General features: G+C 35.2%; 1 protein-coding gene and 1 long non-coding RNA gene across 2 annotated transcripts; one reads left to right on the plus strand and one right to left on the minus strand.

Annotated features, from left to right (window-relative positions):
• Positions 1–18,322: 18,322 nt before the first annotated feature.
• On the plus strand, positions 18,323–20,653 carry LOC124885200. Its single transcript, XR_007056790.1, has 3 exons — positions 18,323–18,383; positions 19,482–19,655; positions 20,433–20,653. It is a non-coding gene; the product is annotated as an uncharacterized LOC124885200 (long non-coding RNA).
• Positions 20,654–24,360: 3,707 nt separating this feature from the next.
• On the minus strand, positions 24,361–25,098 carry LOC124899617. Its single transcript, XM_047414560.1, has one exon. The coding sequence runs from the start codon at positions 25,096–25,098 to the stop codon at positions 24,361–24,363; it is 738 nt and encodes a 245-aa protein (XP_047270516.1).
• Positions 25,099–25,718: the final 620 nt, after the last annotated feature.

Consider the following 25,718-nt stretch of genomic DNA (forward strand, 5'->3'; position numbering starts at 1 on the left):
TATAAGTTCGAATGAATAACACTAGAAAATTACTAAACATATTGGTCCAGAGATTTCTGTGGTAAAACAAGATTCATGATCGGTAGAGATTAATTTGGCTAGATTATATAACATAGTGAGAATGAATCTGGCAAATAAAGAAATCATAACTTTAGTCTTCTTAATCATGATATCAACCCATTTTCTCGTTAGTTTGATTTATTGGTTATATAGTTTAAAACAAAAATCTTAATCATGAAAATCAAATAATTGTTCCAACTTATTTTCTTTGCGATACTGAACGACGAATCTTAGTTCACTGTAGAATTTGACTCCGGTCTTAAAAACCAAATTATATTTACAACAATCACTTAACCTTTTTAGGACAAGCTTTTGGCTTGATTAATAACAATAAATAACCCCCCCACCCCCACCCCCACCCCTCCAAAAAAAAAAAATTAGCATTTGACCATGTTTCATTGTGAAAATAGAAAAAAATAATTTCTATTTTCAAAGTGAACAACGATATTTGAAAATTAAAGTTGTCCTTGGCAATTAAATAAATTTGAGTTATTTTTGAATTTTGTGGGTAATTTGGAGTGAAAAAAGTGACAGGTTTTTTATTGTTTTTGAAATTTTAAAAATTCTCAAAAAGTAAAAATATAATTTTCCAAATTTTATGACCAAACATTTCTGAAGTTCAATTACGGAAAAAAGAGAAAAAATTTTCGTTATCAAATGGGTCCTTTAATGATATTTATATTTTTTCTTACAATAATAAATGACTTATTCAGTTGAATACTTTGTATTAATGTAATGTCATTGAAATATAAAATGTCAAATAATTTTTTTTGGTCAATTACTCTTCTGCCCAACTGTGCTTAGCAGTCTATACTCTATATCTTTCAAAAAAATCAACACTACTCAAGTATCAACAGCAATGTTGAACAAAGCAACAAGCCAAAAAATCAAGAAGTTCCTCTCTTTCACTCAACAAAAATGGTATCGCCAAAACAACCGACTGGTTCCTTACCATCCACCGAAAATAAGAGGCCATCATCGTCATCGGATGATGTACCTCCATTTTCGAAGCATCAAGAGGTTCATATAAATTTTCACTTCATTCATTTATTTTATTTTAGTTTTTTGTTAAGCATTCGATGAATATTTATTCTTTTTTTTTTCTCTTCCTTGATTGTATCAAATTCAATTTTTTTTAGGTGGATGATGCACCTCCTTCTGTGAAGCGTCTAAAGGTGCACTCAAATTTCTACTTCATTCATTTTTTTTTGTTTTTTTTTTTAAGTGTTTGGTTAGTAAATTAATATTTTTGTTAGGTGATATACCTCCTTTTCTAAAACGTCCAAGGATTCACTCAAAATTCTTCTTATCTTCCTTTTTTGGGGGGTTTTTTGCTAAGCATTCGATGAGTAAATTGATTCATTTTTGGTTCTTTTTGATTGGTGTGAATTGTATTTTTAGGGAGATGACAATGTGGATACTTCGGAAAAAAAATCGATGCTGCCATCTGAGAATTCAAAGGACACAGTTGACGAAAAGGCTGAGGCCACGGCTGACGGAAAAATCGAGGCTGCAATTGATGAAAAAGTTGATGCTGCGGCTGACGGAAAAGGTGACACTGCAGTAGACGGTGGAGTTTTCACAGCTGCCCCAGTAGGCAAGTATTTTTTTGTTTTTTACTTCCTTAGTCCCTCCACTTTAGTCACACCTTACAGAAGGCAAGATATACTACAAATATAGTGTCAACTTTTTTACATATCCAGTTTAAAAATAATTTACCTATTTATTTTATCAGTTTAAAAATAATTTATCTTTTTAATTCCTAATTTACTCTTGTTATTATTTATAATGACTTCACAATATATTTATTAGATTTATTATATTCAAAAAGGTGATATAGTAAAATTATCTTTGATGCTAAGTCAACAATGGACAAACAAAAAATGGACGTAGGAAACACTTTATTTATCTTTACTATTTTCTTAGGAGAGTCTTTGATGTCATTCAGGTTTTGTATTGGACAAGCCTTGGTGCTGACTCATATCAGAGTATCCGGAGGTTTTAGATTAGTACTATTTGTTTTTGTTTAACTATTTTTCTGTTGAATATTGGTTTGTAGATTTGATAGCTAATAGAATGTATATTCTGCAAAATCCAACAGTAGAGGTTAATAAGACTTTTTTGGCGGTTGGTGCGAACAAAGACACTCCTGCTACTGCGAAGACGTGCTTTATAAGGCTTGTAAATCCCCGCAGTGCAAAGCGTGAGCTTAGACGAGTCAGAAAAAATTGATCCTGTGAATTTTGAATTCTCACACATCTTAGGTCATAAAAACACGCTAGAAAACATGTTGAGGAGGTGGGCAACAAAAAACGCCAAAGATTCTTTGGGAGGCAAGAACACGGAAAGAGGTGGAAGCGAAGAGATATTCGACTTAGTGTTTCACTTTCTCCTTTCTTTTACTAGTTGTTATGGAATTCTATAAAATGCATGTTCTTAAACAATATTATGAGTAGCTTGGTTGCTTATCTAGAGTTTGACGGGCCTTTTGTAGGATGTCAATTCTTCTTATGTTTTTATATAATTGACTCATTCTGTTTATTTTTATTTGTTCAACTACACAATGATACTAGCTAGTTTATTGGCTGGCCACTGGCTAACAATGCTATCATATTTTGTTGTTCTCAAGAGCGACTCTGAGATTAGGTGTTTAAGCTTCAATTAGTAAATTGATTCTTTTTTATTGGTGTAAATTGAATTTTTTGGTTAGATGACAATGCGGCATCGGAAAAGAAAAAATAGGAGCCACCATCAGAGAAGCCGAAGGAGTTATACTCGATTGATCAACCAGAATTTGGCCAGAGGTATTTCAATAAAAATAATAGCATAATAATTTAGAGTTATCTTTTTTTTTTGGCTTCTGTATTTTTAAAAGATGCATAACCTTCATATTCACATATTAATATGATTTTAATTAAAGTAAGGATTAGTTCTAGCTAATAAGATAGTAGTGCTTTGCTTGCAATTCATTAACTTGGATGTTGTTGTTAAAAGTTTATTTATTAATATGAAGTTTGAGTTGTTTAATTCAAAGTTCTAAAATATTTATGGCAAAAATTAGAAACTTTTTTCTTTCTTTTTTTAGATAATCTTTTTAAACGTATTTCAGATTTTTCATTATTATTTCAACGGAAGTTGAAATCATAAAATTACTATTAAAAATTTTGAAGCCTCAAAATCTTAGGGTCCTAAAGTAAATGCTTTATTAGCCTTACCCTTAAGCCACCCATGAATTTGAGGGCAGGCTGATGATGAAAAATTTGATGATGCAGCTAATGGAAAAGTAAAAGGTGTCACACGTGTCACAGAAGGCAAGCGTGAAAAGTAGCAGTCTAAACTAGTCGGATATGAAACATATATCATGGAATTATAAGAGGAACGTCCTCATGTAAACAACATGGAATAAAATTTGAATCTATTTGTGGAGATTTTGCAACTATTCTAAAACTGAAAAGTTTGACATAATTAATTAATTAATTATCTTTCTTTTTTTTTTTTTGGAAACTGAAAGCATGTAGTTACAAATGGGACAACAAGTTAGTGTAGTCTTTCATGGGCTACTAAAATAACCATTTGGAATAGGCTAAGTTGTTACAAATTATTAGGAAAGATGTTTAACAATCTCTGATACATATATTTGATTAATTAAGAACTGATCATTTCAACATGCATAGACATTTATGAATAGGGATAAGGGGCCGATTAAGTACATTCCAACTTTCAGCACTTTGTGAACCATCTATTACAGGTATCCCGTGAAATTTCTTGAGATGCACAAAAGTTGATCCAGACATCCCGATCTTAAAAAAAAGAATATTGAATATTAACCTTGCTAAGTTGTTTGTCTTCTATGGAATGTTATTTGTAAGTTTTATGCATATAGAAAATGCATTAGATGAACACGATCAAACTAAAGTGATTTTCGCTTGATTTGAAGCAAAAGAAGGAAGAAGAATGGCCGGACTCGTCTAAGGACCTCGGACCTCATGATATGAAATAGACAGAAGAGCCAGAAAAAAAGAGCAACTTTAGAGCTGATCAGGCTCGTCTGCAATCCCCACAAAGCGTGAGCCTAGACGAGTCAGAAAAAATTGATCCTGTGAATTTTGAATTCCCACACATCTTAGGTCATAAAAACACGCTAGAAGACATGCTGAGGAGGTGGGTAACGAAAATCGCCAAAGATTCTTTGGGAGGCTAGAACACGGAGAGAGGTGGAAGCGAAGAGATATTCGACTTAGTGTTTCACTTTCTCCTTTCTTTTACTTGTTGTTACGGAATTATATACTATGCATGTTCTTAAACAATATTATGAGTAGCTTGGTTCCTTTTCTAGAGTTTGACCGGCCTTTTGTAGGATGTCAATTCTTCTTATGTTTTTATATAATTGAGTCATTCTTTTTATTTCTATTTGTTCATTTTCACAATGATTGTAGTTAATTGACTGGCCGCCAGCTAACTGTTAGGAAAGACGGGCACATAATCAAACAGTCTGACAGGGTAGCAGTGGAAAATACCCAAAACTAAACTTTCCCTTTCAACTTGAAACACAAGGAGACAAATAAACCCAAGAAAAATAGAGTAATATACAGCAAATGACTCAACCAAATGAAACAAGACAAGAATGAAGGCAATCACATGAGAGACAAGATTTACGTGGAAAACCCTTCAGTGTGAAGAGTAAAAAATCACGGGACCAAAACCTCCACTATAATCACCAAAGAGTTACAATATTGTCCTCCAAAATGGCCACCAAAAAAGTTCGAAACAACAAGAAACAATACATAATCCACAGTACCAAACACTAGAGAAATAAAGGAGTGAAAGCACAAAAAATGCAGCTACTGTTCGGGAATAAAGACCAGGAGCTACAGGCCACCAAATCAAGCTCCGTCAGTTCCTAATCAAATATTGAGATGAGAGGAACAAGCAATCCAAAAATAATCTTAATCGGACAAGAAACGAAGTGGGAATCACAATTTAAAGTTGACAGCTGTGGCTGAAATTTAGGTGCAAAAATCAGCTTTGTTTTTCTCTCTTTGGCTGCTGAAACTCTCTTTTTGTGATGGTGACTAAGACCTAAAATGATCAATATATATGGACCATAGTAATGGGCCTATGGGAAATAGTGGGTTGGTCCAAATTGGGCTTTATTTATCCACATAAGAAGGGAAAAAGACCTAATAACCCAACAATTCTCCCCCTCCCAACTATGTGGAGGAGACCGCCATCCCGGCGATCATGAAACAATCTTCAAACTTCCCTCTTGGCAAAGCTTTAGTCATCATGTCGAAATCATTATTATCCATATGAATCTTCTCAAGTTAAAGCAACTTAGAATCCAACACATCCCGAATCCAATGGTATCTCACATCAATGTGTTTAGACTGACCATGAAATGTAGATTTCTTGCCAAGATGTGTGACACTTTGACTATCGCAATGAAGCACATACCTATCTTGAGAACAACCAAGTTCCCCAAAGAATCTCTTCATCCAAAGCAATTCTTTCCGAGCTTCAACAGCAGCAATAAGCTCAGCTTCTATTGTAGATAGAGCAACACATTTTTGCAACCTAGATCGCCAAGACACGGCTCCCCCTGCAAAAGTAACCAAATAACCCGAAGTAGACTTGCAAGTATCAACATCACCAACCATATCTGAATTAGTATAACCATAAAAACTAGGCTTCCATATACTAAAACACAAACTAAGACTAGAAGTGCCACAAAGATATCCCATAATCCACTTCACAGCATTCCAATGTTCTCTTACTGAGTTAGAAAGAAAATGACTAACAACACCAACAACATGAGAAATATCCGGTCTTATGCAAACCATTGCATACATCAAACTACCAACAGCTGAAGCATAAGGAACTTTCTTCATATCGTTCTTCTCATCATCACTGGAAGGACACTACTTCATGCTCAACTTGAAGTGCATAGCTAAAGGTGTACTAACAACCTTAGCCTTGTCCATGTTAAACTTTTGAAGTACTTTCTGAATGTACTTCTCTAGTGATAACCACAACTTCTTGACCTTTCTATCACGGACAATCTGCATGCTAAGAATCTGCTTCGCTAGTCCTAAGTCTTTCATAGAAAAAGACTTACTCAACTCTTGCTTCAACTTTTGAATCCTGCAAGCATTATGACCAACAACAAGCATGTCATCAACATAAAGCAACACAATAATAAAGTCACCAGTAGAGAATTTTCGCACAAAAACACAATGGTCTGAAGTAGTCTTCTTGAAGCCCTATTGACTCATAAAGGAACCAAACTTCCTGTACCACTGCCTAGGAGCTTGTTTCAAAACATACAAGCTCTTCTTCATTTACAAACATAATCTATTTTCCCTTGACTTCAAAACCTTCGGGTTGCTCCATATAAATCTCTTAATCTAAGTCACCATGGAGAAAAGTAGTTTTAACATCCATTTGCTCAACCTCTAAATCTAGACTTGCAGCTAAGCCTAGAACCACACGAATGGATGACATCTTCACAACCGGAGAAAATATCTCATCAAAATCAACTTCCTTTTTCTGGTTAAATCCCTTCACAACCAATCTAACTTTGTACCGTGGAATTGGATTACCATCTTCATGCTTCACCCAAAAAAGCTTACCAATTTTTCAAATCTTTTCTATCTTTAGGCAGCTTAACTGAATCAAAGGTATGGTTATCTTGCAAAGATTTAATTTCATCTTCCATAGCATCAAACCACTTTTCTTTTTCTTCACTTTCTAGGGCCTCATCACGACTCTCAGGTTCTCCCCCATCAGTCAAGAGTACATACTCACTGGAAGCATAATGACATGAAGGTATTCTCTCTCTTGTAGATCATCTGGGAGAACTCTCTGGAATGTCAACAACTGGTTGTTGATCAACCATATCAACTTGCACCGGAGCATCAACAACTTCATGTTGGTCATTCTGAACATGATCATCATCTTCATTATCAACTTGATTTTCATTATCATGAAGATTTTCTTCCGGAGCAGTAGTCAAAGGAACTGGATCAACATCAACTAGCCTCTCACTACTCTGAGAATCAACCTTCTCAGCTTTGTCAAAATCTTAAATTGTTTGGTCTTTAAAGAACACAACATCGCGGCTTCTAAAAAGTTTCTTCTCAACTGGATCATAGAAACGATAGCCAAATTTATCTTGATCATAACCAATGAAGATACACTGTCTAGTTTTAACATCCAACTTTGACCTTTCATCCTTAGGAACATGAACAGAAGATTTACACCCAAAGACTCTAAGATGATCATAAGAAACATTCTTACCAGACCAAACTCTTTCAGGGACATTACTATTCAAAGCAACAGTAGGAGATAAATTGATAACATAAAAAGCCGTATTAAGTGCTTCTGCCCAAAAGAAATCTGGTGGCTTAGCATCTCAAAGCATACATCTAACTCTCTCAACTAGTATTCTGTTCATCCTCTTTGCTAAGCCATTCAACTGAGGAGTCTTTGGAGGAGTTTTCTGATTCTGAATACCCTGCTCTTTGCAATATCTATCAAAAGGACCAATATACTCACCACCATTATCTGAATGGATGTATTTCAATTTTTTCCTTGTTTTCCTTTCAACCAAGGACTGAAAATTTTTGAACACATCAAGTAGTTGATCCTTGGAATTCAAAGGAAATACCCAGAGTTTGCGAAAGTGATCATCAATAAAAGTCACAAAGTAAAGTGCACCACCATGAGACCTTACTTTAAAAAGACCGCACAAATCAGAATGCACCAACTCCAGAAAATCGAGCTTTCTTGAAGCAGGATGACTCTGAAAAGAAACTCTTTTCTGTTTACCGGCTAAGTAATGAACACACTTCTTCAACTTTGCTTTTTTTACTCCAGAAAGCAAATTTTTCTTAGCCAAACTATCAATCCCCTTCTCACTCATATGACTCAGCCTTCTATGCCACAACTCCAATGAAGTATCATTCTCCACCAAGTTTATCAAGCCTCTAGAAGTACAACCCTGAAATACATACAAGTTAGACAACTTGTCACCTCGAGCCCCAATCATCGAACCTCTAGTAAGCTTCCACTGGCCAGCACCAAAGGTGTTAATATAACCCCCATCATCAAAGTTCCCTATAAAAATCAAATTCAATTGAACATATGGAGCATGCTTGATATTATTGAGAACTAGTTTGGAACCATTGTTACTTTCCAAACAAATCGTGCCAATGCCAAGTACTTTAACTTTATCATTATTGCCCATTTTCAACATCCCAAAATTACCTAGAGTGTAAGAAGAAAATAATTTCTTCTTTGGCGTAACATGAGAAGTAGCACCAGAATCCATAAACCAGCTTGACTCATCACGAACAAGATTAATGGCATTCTCACCACAAGCAGCAAAAAAATCATCATTAGCAACAACAGCAACACAATTTTCAGTATCACCTTCTTTCTTTTGCTGTCTTATATCTCTCTTATGCTTGTAACAATATTTTATGATGTGCCCTTTTTTGGTGCAATAGTCACATTTAACATTCTTGAATTTGGACCTTGACTTGCTTCTATTGTTATCTCTATCATTTGAATTTCTGGACTTGTTTCTCCCCCTCTCTTCAGTAACCAAAACATTAGAGTGTGAAGATGTACAAGATAAGGCTTGAGATCTTCTTCTCATCTATTCATTCAAGACACCACTCTTAACATATTCCATAGTTACAGTACCACCGGGAGCAGAATTAGTCAAAGAAACTCGAAGAGTTTCCCAAGAGTCAGGTAGATTATTAAGAAGCCAAAGTCCCTGAATTTCTTCATCGAACTTTACATCCATTCCAGAAAGCTAGTCAAGGACACCCTAAAAATCATTTATATGATCAAAAATAGGACTTCCCTCTTTATACCTGATATTCATCAATTGGTTAAGCAGGAACAACTTGTTATTACCTGTCTTCGAAGCATAAAGTGTCTCGATCTTGTCCAACAAACTTCTAGCATGTGTCTTATCCACAATATGATTTCTAACATTATCTTCAACCCATTGTCTGATATACCTAAAACCCTGTAAGTGCTTAAATTCTCAATCCTCATCTATCATGGATTCATGTTTAGTAGATGCAAACACAAGTAGATTCATTTTCTTAACAAATAGAAGATCGTTCATCTTTCCTTTCCAAGTATGATAGTTACTACCATTCAACCACACCATATTGCTCATATTTTGCTCCATCATTCAAATCGACAATCAACAATAACCAACGCTCTGATACCACTTGTTAGGAAAGACGGGTACACAATCAAAGAGCCCAAAAGGGTAGCAGTAGAAAATACCCAAGACTAAACTTTACCTTTCAACTTGAACAAAGAGGAGACAAATAAACCCAAGTAAAATAAATTAATATACATCAAAGAACTCAACCAAATGAAACAAGACAAGAATAAAGGCAATCACATGAGACACAAGATTTATGTGGAAAATCCTTAAGTGTGAAGAGTAAGAAAGCACGGGACCAAAACCTCCACTGTAATCACCAAAGAGTTAAAATATTGTCCTCCAAAATTTCCACCAAACAAGTTCCAAATAACAAGAAATAATACATAATCCACAACACCAAACACTAGAGAAATAAAGGAGTGAAAGCACAAAAAATGCAGCTACTATTCGACAATGAATAACAGGATCTACAGGCCACCAAATCAAGCTCCGTTAGTTCCTAATCAAATATTGAGGTGAGATGAACATGCATTCCAAAAATCAGCTCAATCGGACAAGAAACAAAGCGGGAATCGCAATTTGAAGTTGACAGCTGTAGCTGAAATTTAGGTGCGAAAATCAGCTTTGTTTATTTCTCTTTGGCTGCTGAAAACTCTGTTTTTGTGATGGTCAATAAGACCTAAAAATATCAATATATATGCCCCATAGTAATTGGCGTATGGGCAAAAGTGGGTTGGTCAAAATTGAGCTTCATTTATCCACATAGGAAGGGAAAAAGACCCAATAACCCCACACTAACAATGCTATCAAATTTTGTTGTTGTCGAGAGCGACTCTGAGATTAGGTGTTAGTTGAACAACGTCACTTCAAAGCATTGAACTATTAGAAATGGTTTATCTATGTGATCCGTTAAAAGTTTGGCTCGTTTATGCCATTGCCGTTACAAAACAGGCTCATTTGTGCCATTAGTTTTTAACGGTGGTTTTGTAAAAGAACCTTTGCTATGTGGACTCTTGTTAGAGGTTCACATCACCAAATTAGACCCACTAAAAATATTACTCATTTTAAATAACATAACCATATTCCATATTATTCTATCCTATATCAATCAAATTCCATAACCGATTTTTTTTTTAAAAAAAAAGAAAGTTTGAAAATGCAACAAAATCATTTATAAAAAAACTGCAAATACTTCTTTGTTGTGTGTGGGTGGGTGGGTGGGGTGGGGTTTGATTTCGATAAAACTGAAAACTACAAGGATTTTGATTATTTTGCATATTGTTCATATCATTGATGAATTATTGTTCAGTATATCAGAAGTGTATATTGTGTAATTGAAGGGATGTGTATGGCCTAATGGCTTCTATAGAGCCAGCATTGTGGAGTTTAGTCAACACGAGTTTGTTTCTATGAACAACTTGGCTTATGCCAAGGATACATTGTTGAAGGGTTGAACTTAGTTTTTGGGATGATTTACTTTCACTTGTTATGTTTACTTATTTATCTTTCCTTCTTTTTTGTTATGAATGGCAGAATCTTCAACCCATTAATCGCTTTGTTGTGAAAAAGAAGAAAACAACTTATTCATCAATGATAATGAACAATATACAAAACAGTAGCAATACTTGCAGTTTTAAATTTCATCCCTCCAGTATCTGCGAGTTATTTTTATAAACGATTTTCATTGGATTTTCAAACTTTTTTTTTTGATTAGTGGATTTGATTGATATCGGATAGAGTAAAATCAAATATGGGTATGCTATTTAAATTTTTAAATGAGTAATATTTTTAGTGTGACTAGTTTGGTGATGTGGACCTCTTATAAGAGTTCATATAGCAAAGGTGGTTTTACAAAACCATCGTTACAAAATAATGGCATAAATGGGCCTGTTTTGTAACGGCAATGGCATAAACGAGACCAAACTTTTAACGGATGACATAGATGAACCATTTCTAATAGTTCAATGACAAATTTGAGCTTTCACCCTTAATAGTTTAATGATTGGAATTTAAAAGTGGAGGTTTTTTTTTTTTTTTTGGTTTCCCATCCGGTGTCCGGTATCCGCATTAAAGTCCAACTAATCCGAATTCGCGCCGGGTAGGTCCCCATTCGGGGGGTAGTGCTCCCAACAGAGTTTTCTCCATGCCCAGGGTCGAACCCTCGACCTCTTATTAAGGGTTGAGTAGCCCCATCTACTGCACCACAACCCATGTTGGTAAAAGTGGAGGTTAAGGACAACAAAGCTTTGATGCAATCTAAGTGAATAGATTAATTGGTTTTTCTAGGGTTATAAGTTCAAATGAATAACACTAGAAAATTACTAAACTTATTGGTCCAGAGATATCTGTGGTAAAAAAATATTCATGATTGGTAGAGATTAATTTGGCTAGATTATATAACATAGTGAGAATGAATTCGGCAAATAAAGAAATCATAACTTTAGGCTTCTTAATCATGATAGCAACCCATTTTCGAGTTATTTTGATTTATTGGTTATATAGTTTAAAACAAAAATCTTAATCATGAAAATCAAATAATTGTTTCAACTTATTTTCTTTGAGATACTGAACAACGAATCTTAGTTCACTGTAGAATTTGACTCCGGTCTTAAAAACCAAATTATATTTACAGCAATCACTTAACCTTTTTAGGACAAGCTTTTGGCTTGATTAATAAACAATAAATACCCCCTCCCCCTCCAAAAAAAAAGTTAGCGTTTGACCATGTTTCATTGTGAAAATAGAAAAAAATAATTTTTATTTTCAAAGTGAACAATAATATTTGAAATTTAAAGTTGTGATTGGCAATTAAATATATTTGAGTTATTTTTGAATTTTTGTAGGTAATTTGGAGTGAAAAAAGTGAAAGCTTTTTTATTATTTTTGGAATTTTAAAAATTCTCGTAAAGTAAAAATATAATTTTCCAAATTTTATGACCAAACATTTCTGAAGTTCAATTCCGGAAAAAAGAGAAGAAAATTTTCGTTATCAAATAGGTCCTTTAATGATATTTATGTTTTTTCTTACAATAATAAATGAATTATGCAGTAGAATACTTCGTATTAATGTAATCTCATTGAAATATAAAAAGTCAAATATTTTTTTTTTGGTTAATTACTCTTCTGCCCAACTGTGCTTACCTGTCTATACTCTATATCTTTCAAAAAACCAACACTACTGAAGTATCAATAGCAAAGTTGAACAAAGCAACAAGACAAAAAATCAAGAAGTTCCTCTCTTTCACTCAACAAAAATGGTATCGCCAAAACAACCGACTGGTTCCTTACCGCCCATCGGAAACAAGAGACCATCATCGTCGTCTGATGATGTACCTCCATTTTCGAAGCATCCAGAGGTTCATATAAATTTTCACTTCATTCATTTATTTTATTTTATTTTTTTGTTAAGCATTCGATTAGTATTGATTTTTTTTTTCTCTTCCTTGATTGTATCAAATTCAATTTTTTTTAGGTGGATGATGCACCTTCTTCTGTGAAACGTTCAAAGGTGCACTCAAATTTCTATTTCATTCATTTTTTTTTTGTTTTTTGTTAAGCGTTTGATGAGTAATTTGATTCATTTTTGATTCTTTTTGATTGGTGTGAATTGATTTTTTAGGGAGATGACAATGTCAATACTTTGGAAAATAAATCGATCCCGCCATCTGAGAATTCAAAGGATTTACGCTCAACTGATCAACCAGAACTTCAAGCTGGAAAACATAGCTGACCAAAATGTTAACGACACAGCTGACGAAAAGGCTGAGGACGCGGCTGACGAAAAAATCGAGGCTGCAGCTGACGAAAAGGTTGATGCTACGGCTGACGGAAAAGGTGATGCTGCAGTGGACGGTTGAGTTTTCACACCTGCCCCAGTAAGCAAGTATTTTTTTGTTTTTTACTTCCTTAGTCCCTCCACTTTAGTCACACCTTACAGAAGGCAAGGTATACTACAAATATAACGTCAACTTTTTTACATATCCAACTTAAAATTAAATTATCTATTTATTCCTAATTTATTCTTATCAGTTTAAAAATAATTTATCTTTTTAATTCCTAATTTACCCTTGTTATTATTTATAATCACTTCACAATATATTTATTAGATTTATTATATTCAAAAAGGTGATATAATAAAATTGTTTTGATGTCAAGTCAATAATGGACACACAAAAAATGGACATAGGAAACACTTTATTTATCTTTTCTATTTTCTTAGGAGAGTCTTTGATGTCATTCAGGTTTCATATCGGACAAGCCTGGGTGCTGACTCATATCAGAGTATCCGGAGGCTTTAGATTAGTAGTATTTGTTTTTCTTTAACTATTTTTCTGTTGAATATTGGTTTGTAGATTTGATATCTAATAGAATGTAGATTCTGCAGAACCCAACAGTAGAGGTTAGTAAGACTTTTTTGGAAGTTGGTGAGTACAAAGACACTCCTGTTGCGATGACGTGCTTTATAAGGCTTGTAAATGTAGTGCTCTAAATTTGGACTGCCTTGACTTTCCTGTTTGTTCAACAGTTTAAGTTTGTCTGCCATAATTTGAAACATGCTATCTACTAGTGAAAATTTTAGTATGAAGATGCTTTTCGAAACAAATTAAAAGAAATGATTTTTTCTTTTCAATGCTGAAGCACAAATCTTTTTTGTATCAAAATTATCTATAGTATCTTCAAAAATTCACTTTGGTTGCTGTTATATTTATTGGAATCTCTTCAGGCAGTTGGAGCAAACTATCTTTAGGCACTTTTCTTCCTGAGAGATTACCATATATAGAAATTTAAATATGAACATGTCGCATACTGAGGCAAAGTCAGGATTTCGACGAAAAGGATTCAAAATTTGAAGAAAAACTAATCAAAGAGGTTGACATCTATTATATATACATAAATAAATAATATAATTTTTTACCGCCCGTTCCAATGACTGCCCGGTTGCATATCGAAGAACTGCATTAGTTGACATTTGTTTGACTATTTTCTAAGGTTGTGAACTTCATAATGTATATAGATTACTCATTGTTTGTGGGCATGATCAGCATCAAGGCAAGTGGGTGGCTTTGCTTGATAGAAAAGGAAGCAGCCATGTGCAAGTCAATGGAAAGACCATCAACATATATTCTTTTTTCTTTCTCAATTCAGGCGATGAAGTTGTCTTAAGTCAAGCAGAAAATAATGCTTACGTATCCTCTACATGTTGCTGTAGGAGCTATTGTGATTCCATTATTATTTGCTCAATCCTTACGGTTTTTTTGATTCTTTACTATTTCTCATCTATATGATTGAATATCCTCGACATTGTTCTATATTGATTGTTCAGTTACTAGTGGAGTCACCTTCAGATGTTGGGATCAGTGCCGGAAAAGGAAAACTGTTGAATATAGAAAACCAGGTAGAAGATGCTTTAGCTATTGCTCGTGCTTTTGATTTGTCAGTATTTTCAAACCCATGTCGAGATCTAGTTTCTTTGAAACCGACATCTCTGGTTAGTGGTAAAAACCACCCATGAAATGAGCTGCATGCCTCCTTCCCTTGTTATTCATGATATTCTAATTTTGAATTATCCATTGGTACAAGCTTGATGGCCTTGAATTAGATTCAGCTGCAAATATCGGCAGCAATAATTCTGCTGATTTTGAATTATCCATTGGTACAGGCAATGCTAAGTCATTCGCTGAACCATTTCTTTTGGTCTTCTTGCTATGAGCTCGCAAACTGATCCATACATAACTAAAAAACTTATTTATTAACAGATGTTGTAGGAAAGATGGTGGATTATAGGATTAATGCCTGCTTCAACTTCATAGATGTCTTCAAAATCTGCTGCAGTAATGGAAAAACTTTATGCTACAATCATTGACGGACAAAATATAGAAGTATCATTCGATGACTTTCCATATTACTTAAGGTAGTCAAGTCGGCAACTAGATCACATAGCATAATCCAATTACCATTGTATAGACAGATAGAGGTGTTCTGGTCCTTTATAGTTAGTAATGCTTATCATGGCTAGGCCCTGGTTTAGGTCGTGACACCTTTAATTAGAAAGACACAAGAGAAGTACCTGATACATCTGTCGTACATAGGAACCGAGGATGATTATAATCTAATGGAGGCTGCAGTGGCTGTGGGATTGATCCACTATTGTTGGAAACAGATCCAATTCTTTGCGCATCAAAAGTCATCTTCAATAGAGTAGAGTTCCTTTCAGAGCAACTCACTTAGTCAAGCAGTTACTTTCAGAGTAACCAAGAAATTAGTGGAATTCAGAAATTCTTGAATGTGTAGATGAACACCAAAAATTCAAAACAAAAATTATTGGATCGACAAGAGCAATGATTCAATTTAGTAAGCTCTAATACCATGAAGAATAATGTAGTAACTCACACTAAGAGTAAATCACTATACCAGAGAAATAGAGGAAGAGATTGGAGAAGATCAACCATCTTAGAATCAGAGAAGAAAAGAGAAGAAAGAAAAGTAAATCATTGTGTTGTATTGATGTATTTAGAATTTTGTTCTTGTTAGTAGTACATAGTCGACTATATATAGAGATGTTAGAGTTGTGACCCGAATTTTGTTGATCCAGCCCTGAAAGTTTCGCGGTGCGACCCATGATTGTGATTTTCAAAATACCAAGCCTGTAAGTACTGCATTAGAAGCTCATAACTTCAAACTCTCGGCCACGTTATCTCCAAAGATAAATGATGAGCGTGACTATATGTCTCGAGTTCTATACTCTAGTGCCATCGAGTCTTTTATGTATGCGATGGTGTGTTTAAGACCAGATTTATCTTATGCCATTAGTGCAGCTAGTAGATACATGGCAAATCCTGGTAAAAAACATTGGAAAGCAGTTCAGTGGATTTTTAGATACTTGCATGGATCTGCTGATATTTGTTTGCAGTTTGGGCAAAATAGAAATCGAGTAATCGAGTATGTTGATTCTGATTTTGCAGGAGACCATGATAAAAGAAGATCCCTTACAAGCTATGTTTTCACCATTGGTGGTTGTACTATCAATTGAAAAGCTACCGTACAGACTACGGTTGCTTTGTCAACTACTGAGGCAGAGTACATAGCTATTACAGAGGATTTCAAGGAAGCTATTTGGTTGAAGGGTCTGTTTGGTGAACTTAGAAAAGACTTACAACTTACTACGGTTTTTTGTGACAGTCAGAGTGCTAACGAGAGGACAAAGAACATCGATATTCGGTATCATTTTGTGCATGAAATTATTTGTCGTGGTGATATTGTGGTGTGCAAGATTAGTACCCATGATAACCCTACTAATATGATGACCAAGACACTACCAAGTGCCGAGTTTGAGCATTGGTTGGACTTGGTTGGTGTTAGCTATTAAGATGTGCCCTTAGTGACTTTTGTGGATGAGGCAGAGAGTTTGTCTTGAAATGGATTTGAGTTGTGAAAAAAAACTCGTGTCAAGGTGGAGATTATTAGAGATGTGACCAGAATTTTATTGATTCGGCCCTGAAAGTTTCGCGGTGTGACTCATGTTTGTGATTTTTAATGGGGTCTGTGGTGGTAGCGTAGGATAGGCCTTATCCCGGAGCTAGTATGCACCTTTATGTTTTTGGGCCTAGGACTTATCTATATGCACGTATTATACAAGTGCATTTAGTGGGTTGTTTTGAGTATACATTCTCCACATTGTACTCCTCTCCTTTTATAGTGAAATTTCTCTGCCTCTGCCCATGGTTTCTCCCGCAGGGGTTTCCACTAAATCTATTGTGTTGTTCTTATTTTAATTTTACTTGTCATTTTCTTTATTCTTACCGAATCTACCAAGAGTAGATGATAGCTTAACAGTGTGGTGTCAAATAACTAACTAGCTTCAACAATGTAACTAACTTCTTGGCACTTTTACTAACTTTCCCTCCTTTTTCTTTCTCTACTCTCATTCCTCAGCAGTTATATAGCTATCCCATATTGTATGTAGCTTTGTGCTTTAAATAAACCTTGGTTTGGTGAAGATGTCTGTGAATTTGCAGTGAGAACACTAAACATGCACTGATTGCCACTTCATATTTACACCTAAAGCACAACGAGCAAGTTAAATATAACAATGAGCTTCCTGCGGTCAACCCAAGAATTTTGCTTTCTAGTCCTGCAGGTTTGTTATTTTCTCAGTAATTATTTAACTAATTTCGTATTGTTATTATTTCATATTTCTCATTGGAGTGCTTGATCGATATTAATCTACGGGTACTGACCAGTTCTGCTTTTGTTTTCCAAGAGCAGAAATCTATCAGGAGATTCTGGTGAAGGCACTTGCATATTTTTATGGAGCCAAATTGCTCATTTTTGATAGCGAAGCTTTTGTAAGATGAAATTACTTATTATGCTTTTGAGGAACATTGCATAATTAACCTTAATTGTTTTTTCATTTTTGTTGTTCTTGACCCCCCTTGAATTAGTACTAGTGGCTACCTAGCATTTAAGACATACTTTGAGTTCCGTCTTATAGACCTATAAAGGGGCTATTCACATATTGAGGGGATGCAAAGACAGTAGATGAAATTTATGAAATTTCTTCTTTCCTGGGGTTGATTTTGCATGTCATCGATCTTATTTCTACGAGTTAGAGTTCTTTTCAGTTAAATCTAGAGTCAGTGGCCTATTAAAATCTTTCATGTCATTTTCTAGACTTTGTTATTCCCTTCGTCGCTCATGCATTTTTATTGATGTGGTCAGACTCAGATGCAAATTATGGATACATTTTCATATCATTCAGAGACTATCTATGAAGGATGCGGAGCTAATGACAATATATCTTCTTTAGCCAGGCCATCGAAAAACACCGTCTTTATGACAGGTATTGACTGCCCTTTGGTTAGTCCCTTGTTTTTGAATATTCAGGAGTTGCATTTTTTTTTTCTTCAGATTTTATTTTTACTAAGAAAAGAAAATATAGAAAAAAAAGTTGGGGTCTATTGGAACCAACCGCTCTACTTCACCTACCCTCCTCAGATCCCACTCTGTGGTAATACCCTAGGCATGTTGATGTTGTTGTTTTTCTTTCTACTAATAACCGATGTTGAAGATGTTCAGGTGATAGAGTCAGATTTATTGGTTCTACTTCTGCACTTGACTCGACTCCCATCAGGTAAATTCTAATTTTCGTATAAACCTCAACACCAACTCTTCTCACTATGAAATGATCTGTATCTTATATCTAAAAAAATTTCTGATGTTATTTTGTGATGGTCCCTAGGAATTTTGTCCTTCCGGTTTCTCATAAATGAAAATAATCATTATTGATCCATATTTCTTAATGTCATCGATCAAACTGCTTTATCCAGGAAAAAGACAATAATCACTCTTGATACATTTGCTAGTAACTATATGGTTTTACGATTAATATACACTCGATCCTTTTAGTCATCCCAAAAAGAATGATGCATTTCTATATTTAGTTCTCCCACTTGTTTCAATTTGTTTTCTTTACTATCTTTTTTAGCGTGTTTCAAAAATATGTGTCTTTCCTAATTTGGCAACTCTTTAGTTTCACCGTCTCACATGACGTGTTAATACCACAACATAAAGGGCATTCTAAATACATTATACATGTCTATAGATTAAGATTACTTTCTTAAACTTCATCTCAAGTCAAACTATGACAAACAAATTGAATCTGAGAGTAATAATTTACCATTAAACTTTTCATTTTACCGTTGATGAGATAGTTTATAGCCAATAATATCTATAATTTGTTTTAGACCACAAGTTTCAGAATCTTCCTTTCATTTTTAAACTCCTGTGCCAGTCAAACACCTTCACATAAATTGAGATAGGAGTATTTGCTACTTCCTATTTTATTTGTTTAGTTTATAAAGTTAAGACATAATCTTTATTTTTCTGCATTTGTAGGCAGTGAATTGTACTTTATCTCCTGTACCACATCTTGTTCTGCAACTGCCCATTCATATGTTTTTATATTAAGTTAAATCATTCTTAAGTACGCAGTCATAGTTTTACTTCCAATGCATTTTACCATCACTTCCTCTCAGTCGATGAACTGCGCTTAGAAGGCACTGGACAGGTTGATCTGGAAAATTTACTCGTTAACACATTGTTTGAGGTGTGATTTCTTTCAACAAATAAGAATAAGTTCGTTTGAAAGCTAATATGTGGGATTTCTGTTCCTTTCTTTTTGTATTTTGTTGTAAACTTTAGTCTTTTACCTTTCATTCTACTTTTTCAGGTTGTAATCAGAGAAAGCAGAAATTCCCCAGTCATATTGTTCATGAAAGATGCTGAGAAGAATACAGCCGGAAATTCAGTGTCATATTCAATGTACAAAAGTTGGCTTCAGAAGATTCCAGATAATATTGTGATCATTGGGTCTCACATTCATTCAGATGATCATAAGGAAGAGGTACTATTTTCAGATTATAATGCCCAAGAATAGATGCCTGTGAATATATCTTTTCCTGTTATAATGTGTATACAGTGTATTAAGTGGCCTGTAATGGAAATTTCTTATGGATTAAATTTCTTGGCTTTAGTAGTTATCGGTGCCAAAAGTTTGTGAGACCGATGCTTGATCGAGAGGATGAGAGGGGTCTCTTATTATAGCAAAAAGTTCAAAATATCAACTTCGCATCACAAAAGAGACATTAGTTTAGCTATATATATCAATGCATGCATGCACATGCAGCATACACAGACACAGACACGAAAACACAAATCATTTTCACACACACACACACATATGAACACTACATAGTGTGGCAGACACCCACACTCTCAATGAAAACAACAACAATGACATACCCAATGTAATCCCACAAGTAGAGTATGGGATGGTAGTATGTGCGCAGACCTTACCCCTACAAGGTAGAGAGACTGGTTCTGATAGATCCTCGGCACAAGTAAAAGCATTACAAAGCAAAACAATTTGAAAGAATGACCAACGTTCTTAAAAGCGAGAAGCACAAAAAAGCTCTAAGGTACGTAGGGGGTGATACAATCCCACATTAGTTGGGTATTGGAGTGGTGGTTTGTTTATATGGACTTAGGTAAATACTCCCCTAATGAGCTAGCTATCCCTTGGGGTCAAGTTATGCCCAATGCCATATTTTTACACATATATCCTTTCAATTGCTTGACAAAATAAGGCCTAAACATGCTTTTTCTATTTTACTCTTTGCAGTCACAGCCTAAAGGATCTCTCTTCACCAAATTGGGCAACATTTTATATGAGCTCGCCTTCCCGGTATAAGCTCTTCAGTTTTTTTAAAGAACTTTCAGTTAGTGCTGAAAATATCTTGTAAATGAGGATGTAGAATTATAAATAACGGGAAAAGAACCCTACTTTACATGAAGGCCGCCTGTGTTCTTTTTCATCTTTTATTTTTTGGGTCCTATTGAGGATTTTGGGGGGATTAGTTTTGGAAGCACGATATGTCTTTGATATTAAACTAAGGCATTTGGATACAAATTAATACTTGTTTGTTTGGAAACTAGGCTTATTTTGTAAAAAATCTAAAAGGATTTTCAGAAATTAATGTTGGGGAATCGAAGAAAAGAGAAGCACTGTATAAGGAGAAGAATATAGTTTGCAGAGAACTTCACGTCTTTTGCATTCATCACACTAAACCAAGTTACATAGGACTCTTCAAATAGGCCAAAAAAAACCTAACCACTTACTGCCACTTACTTGACACTAATTAACCACAAACCTAAATAGTAGCAACTAAGAAAGATGTGCTTCAACTGAACTAGGACTCTTAACAAATGTGTTACTCTGCCAACTAACTAGGAAGTACTAACAACCTTTGAATCAATATTCAACACTCCCCTTGATTCAAAATTATAAACTCCAAGTTTCTGCCAGAAATGATCATGCTTGGCTTGTGGGAGTGCCTTGGTGAAGACATCTGCAATTTGATCCCTTGTACCGCAGAACTTTAACTCTATATCACCTTTTGCTATCAGGTTACGAATGAAATGCTAACGGATGTCAGTATGCTTTGTTCTGCTGTGAAAAGCCGGATTCTTTGTCATTGCAATTGTTGCCTTGTTATCACAGAATATCTTTGTTGCATCCTTTTGCCGATAGAAAACGTCAATCAACAATCTTTGTAACCATACGGCCTAACATACTGCTGAAGTTACAGCAACATACTCTGCTTCTGATGATGATAATGCAACCACATCTTGTTTCGTTGAACTCCAAGAAATTGGTCGAGATCCTAAATTGAAAACATTTGCAGAAGTACTCTTTCTGTTATGTATACTTCCTGCCCAATCACTATCACTGTACCCTATCAAGCTTAAATCTGCAAGTTTGGAGTACCAAATCCCAAAGACAACAGTCCCAGCAACATAACACAACACTCTTTTGGCAGCACCAAGATGTTGCTTGGTAAGACAATGCATATACCTAGACAACATACTCACAGAAAACATGATATCAGGATGAGTATGTGTTAGGTAGTTCAAACCTCCAATCAAGCTTCTGTAGTGACTAGGATCAGCAAGATCTGTGCCATCTTCAAGCAGAAACTTTTCATTTGCATTCATGGGTGTGGCAGGCACTTTACAATTATGCATACCAAACTTGAAGAAGAGGTCTTTTGCATACTTCATTTGAGAAATAAAAATCCCGTTCTCCACCTGTTTCACTTGAAGACCAACAAAGTATTACAAAATACCTAAATCTGACATTTCAAACTACTTCATTATGCAAGATTTAAATTCAGAAACTAAAGTTTCACATGATCCCATATAAATCATGTCATCCACATAGAGACAAACTATCAAAAAATCACTCGTACCTTGTTTCTTTACATATAGCGTAGGCTCAATCTCACTCTTTTCAAATCCATACCTTAGAAAGTAGGAGTCAATTTTGTTGTACCATGCACTTGGTGCTTGTTTTAGACCGTAAAGTGCCTTCTTGTGTTTGTAAACTTTGCTCTCATTTCCACTAATAACAAAACCCTCAGGTTTAAAAACATAAACTTCCTCTTCCAAATCCCCATTTAGGAATGCAGATTTAACATCAAATTGATAAATGGGCAAGCTCAATTTAGCAACCAAAGATAAAAGTATTCTTACCGTTTCAAAACGAGCAACAGGTGAAAACATTTCATCGTAATCAATACCTTGATGTTGTGCATATCCCTTAGCTATGAGCCTGGCTTTGTATCTCTGTATGCTTCCGTCAGCATAACGCTTGACTTTGAACACCCATTTCAGTCTAATGGGTTCCTTTCCACTGGAAGATTCATCAACTCCCATGTTTAGTTCTGCTCAATTGCTAGCATCTCTTCTATCATTGCATTTTTCTACACTTGAATCTCTGCAGCTTCTTTGAAGCAAGTGGGTTCTGCACCATACAAAGCAAAAGAACAAGTCTCATAAATCTCGCTCAATGGTTTGAATTTCATTTGTGGAGTCTCCCTAGAAGAGTCTGTTGAAGAGGAACTACTGCCACTTCTTTGGGGGGTTAAGCCATGATCGCTTTCTGTAGAAGAGGTGCTTGATTGAGGTGTAGAAAGTCTGCTACTTGCTGGAGAAGAACTGTATGTGTTCTCTGGAATGAAAACTGCTGCAGGTACTTGCTCAAAAATTTCATCAGTAGGCGACAATTTAGTATTTGAATTAACCTTCCCAAAATCAAAGTTCCAGCTAGTATCTTTATCAAACATAACATTTCTACTTATCATAATTTTACTACTCATTGGATCATATAGCTTATAAGCTTTGGATTGTGTGCTATATCCAACAAAGATACATTTTTTGATTTTTCAGCAAGCTTTTGTCTAGCCTACGAGTTCACCAATGTATAAGCTATACATCCAAAGACACGTAAGTGGCTTACCTTGGGCTTGTTACCTCTCCATGCTTCATATGGTGTTTGATTAAGAACAGCCTTGGTGGGTGAAATGTTCAGCACGTAGACAGCAGTAGCAATAGCTTCACCCTAGAGACACTTCGGTACACCTCTGGCTTGCATCATGCTTCTGCCCATTACAACAACAGTCCGGTTCTTTCGTTTTGCTATTCCATTCTGCTCTGATGTATATGGTGCTGTGAGCTCACTGTGAATACCATTTTCCTCACAAAAATTATTGAATTCATTTGACATAAATTCACCACCTCTATCTGTTCGAAGAGTCTTGATTCTGCAACCACTTTGTTTCTCAACAAAACACTTATATTTCTTGAAATTCTCAAATGTTTCAGATTTGAATGTCAAGAAATATACCCAACTCATTCGACTGTAATCATCCGTAAAAATTAGGAAATATCGACTTCCACCTAAGGACTCAACACTCATAGGACCACATAGATCAGCATGCACCAGTTCAAGACAACCAGAAGCTCTCCAAGACTTGCCTACGGGAAATGAATTTCTATTTTGTTTCCCATACATGCATCCTTCACAGAATTCAAGAGCATCAATTCTAGGCAAACCTAGAACCATATTTCTACGACCTAATAATTGCAACCCGTTTACACTCAAATGACCATACCTCAAATGCCATAAATTATCTTCGGTACTATCTTTGGTAACTAATGCAAAACTTTTAACATCAGAAACTTCAAGGGGAAACATTCTATTTTGAGTCAATTGAATGTCAACAATTTTGTATCCTGTTTTTTTTATCTTGAATGCTACAAGAATTGTCATCAAACAAAATGGAGTATCCACAAGTTATCAGTTGCCCAACACTCAACAAGTTATAGGCTAGACAAGGAACATACTGCACATCATGGAGAAGTTTCACATTACCATGAGAAGTTTTTAGATCAATTATACCTTTACTTTCAACTTTCATTGCCTTGTTATTCCCAAACGGAACTTCTGACTTATCCGATTCATCAAGTTCTTTGAACAATGACCTTCTGCCAGACATGTGGTTGGAGCAACCACTATCAATGATACAAACTTCATCCGATCTAGCATCTACTGAGGAGTGAGCCATGAACAGATTACCCTCCTCTTGTTGTTTCTCAGTAAAATTTGCCAGTTGTTGTTCATCCTTCTATTTAGTCCAGCAATCAACTTCCTTGTGCCCCATTTTTTTGCAATAGTGGAACTGAATATTGCTCTGGTTCTCACCACCAAATTAAGCCTGTCCTCTGCCACGAACTCGACCACGGAAACTACCTCTGCCTCTGCATCCCCTAGAATTTGAGACTTCTGATTTGCCTTTGACAGAAGACTCTCCGTTGATCTGAAACGCCTTCTCTTCACCCTTTTCTTGAGAGGCATTCAATCTATCCTCATGAGCTTGTAAGGAACTCATCAATTCATCAAAACAATAATCAAATAAATTATGGGATTCCTCAATGGCAGCTACGACATGATCAAATCTTTTATTAAGACTTCTTATACCTTTAGCAATTACAGTTTCATCAATAATTTTGTCACCATATGCCTTCATATGATTAACAATTGTACTGACTCTAGATAAGTAGTCTTGTACAGATTCACTACTTTTCATGAATGAATTTTCAAAATCACGTCGGAGTGACTGGAGTTTGAAAGTCATTACCTTTGTTGATCTATGGAATTCTTTCTTAAGAATATCCCATACCTTTGTTGAGGTTTCTGCAACAGCAATTCTGGAAAACACCGAGTCGTGCATAGCCTGCTGGATATAGAACAATGCCTTAGAGTCCTTCTTTTTGTTCTCCCGCAACCTTTGTGCTTCATCTTCCTCAGCATAGCCATTCTCCACCAAATCCCACAATTCTGAAGACTTGAACAACGTCTTCATCTTTATGCTCCAAAATTCATATCTATCTCCATTAAAGATGGGAATTAGTTGCTCAGATATGGAAGATGCTGAATTGGTAGCCATTCTTTGCCCACAATTTTGATTTTCTTCTTGCTCTTGCCTTATATCCCAGTTTGACCTAACATGCACAGAGAGAAGAAATTAAGAAATAGATACTCTCTCTGCGCTCTGATACCAAAAACTGTTGGGGAATCGAAGAAAAGAGAAGCACTGTATAAGGAGAAGAATATAGTTTGTAGAGAACTTCACGTCTTTTGCATTCATCACACTAAACCAAGTTACATAGAACTCTTTAAATAGGAAAAAGGAAAAAAACCTAACCACTTACTGCCACTTACTTGACACTAATTAACCACTAACCTAAATAGTAGCAACTAACAAAGATGTGCTTCAACTGAACTAGGACTCCTAACAAACGTGTTACTCTGCCAACTAACTAGGAAGCACTAACAACCTTTGAATCAATATTCAGCAATTAAACCATCAAAGTGATCTTATTTTCTTAAAGCAGCTACTTCTTTGATAAATGTCTCAACCAATATTTTATAAAACCAAACCACAAAAATATTCTAATTCTAACTAAGTTCCTCTTTCTTATGGCCGTGAATTAGGCCTTTATTGTCCTCTTTTTTTTTAAAAATAATTTTTCTAATTCTTCGTTGTCTTTCGGTTCCTTTCCTCTT

This window comes from Capsicum annuum, chromosome 6 (genome assembly GCF_002878395.1).
Source record: "Capsicum annuum cultivar UCD-10X-F1 chromosome 6, UCD10Xv1.1, whole genome shotgun sequence".
Lineage (NCBI taxonomy): Eukaryota > Viridiplantae > Streptophyta > Magnoliopsida > Solanales > Solanaceae > Capsicum > Capsicum annuum.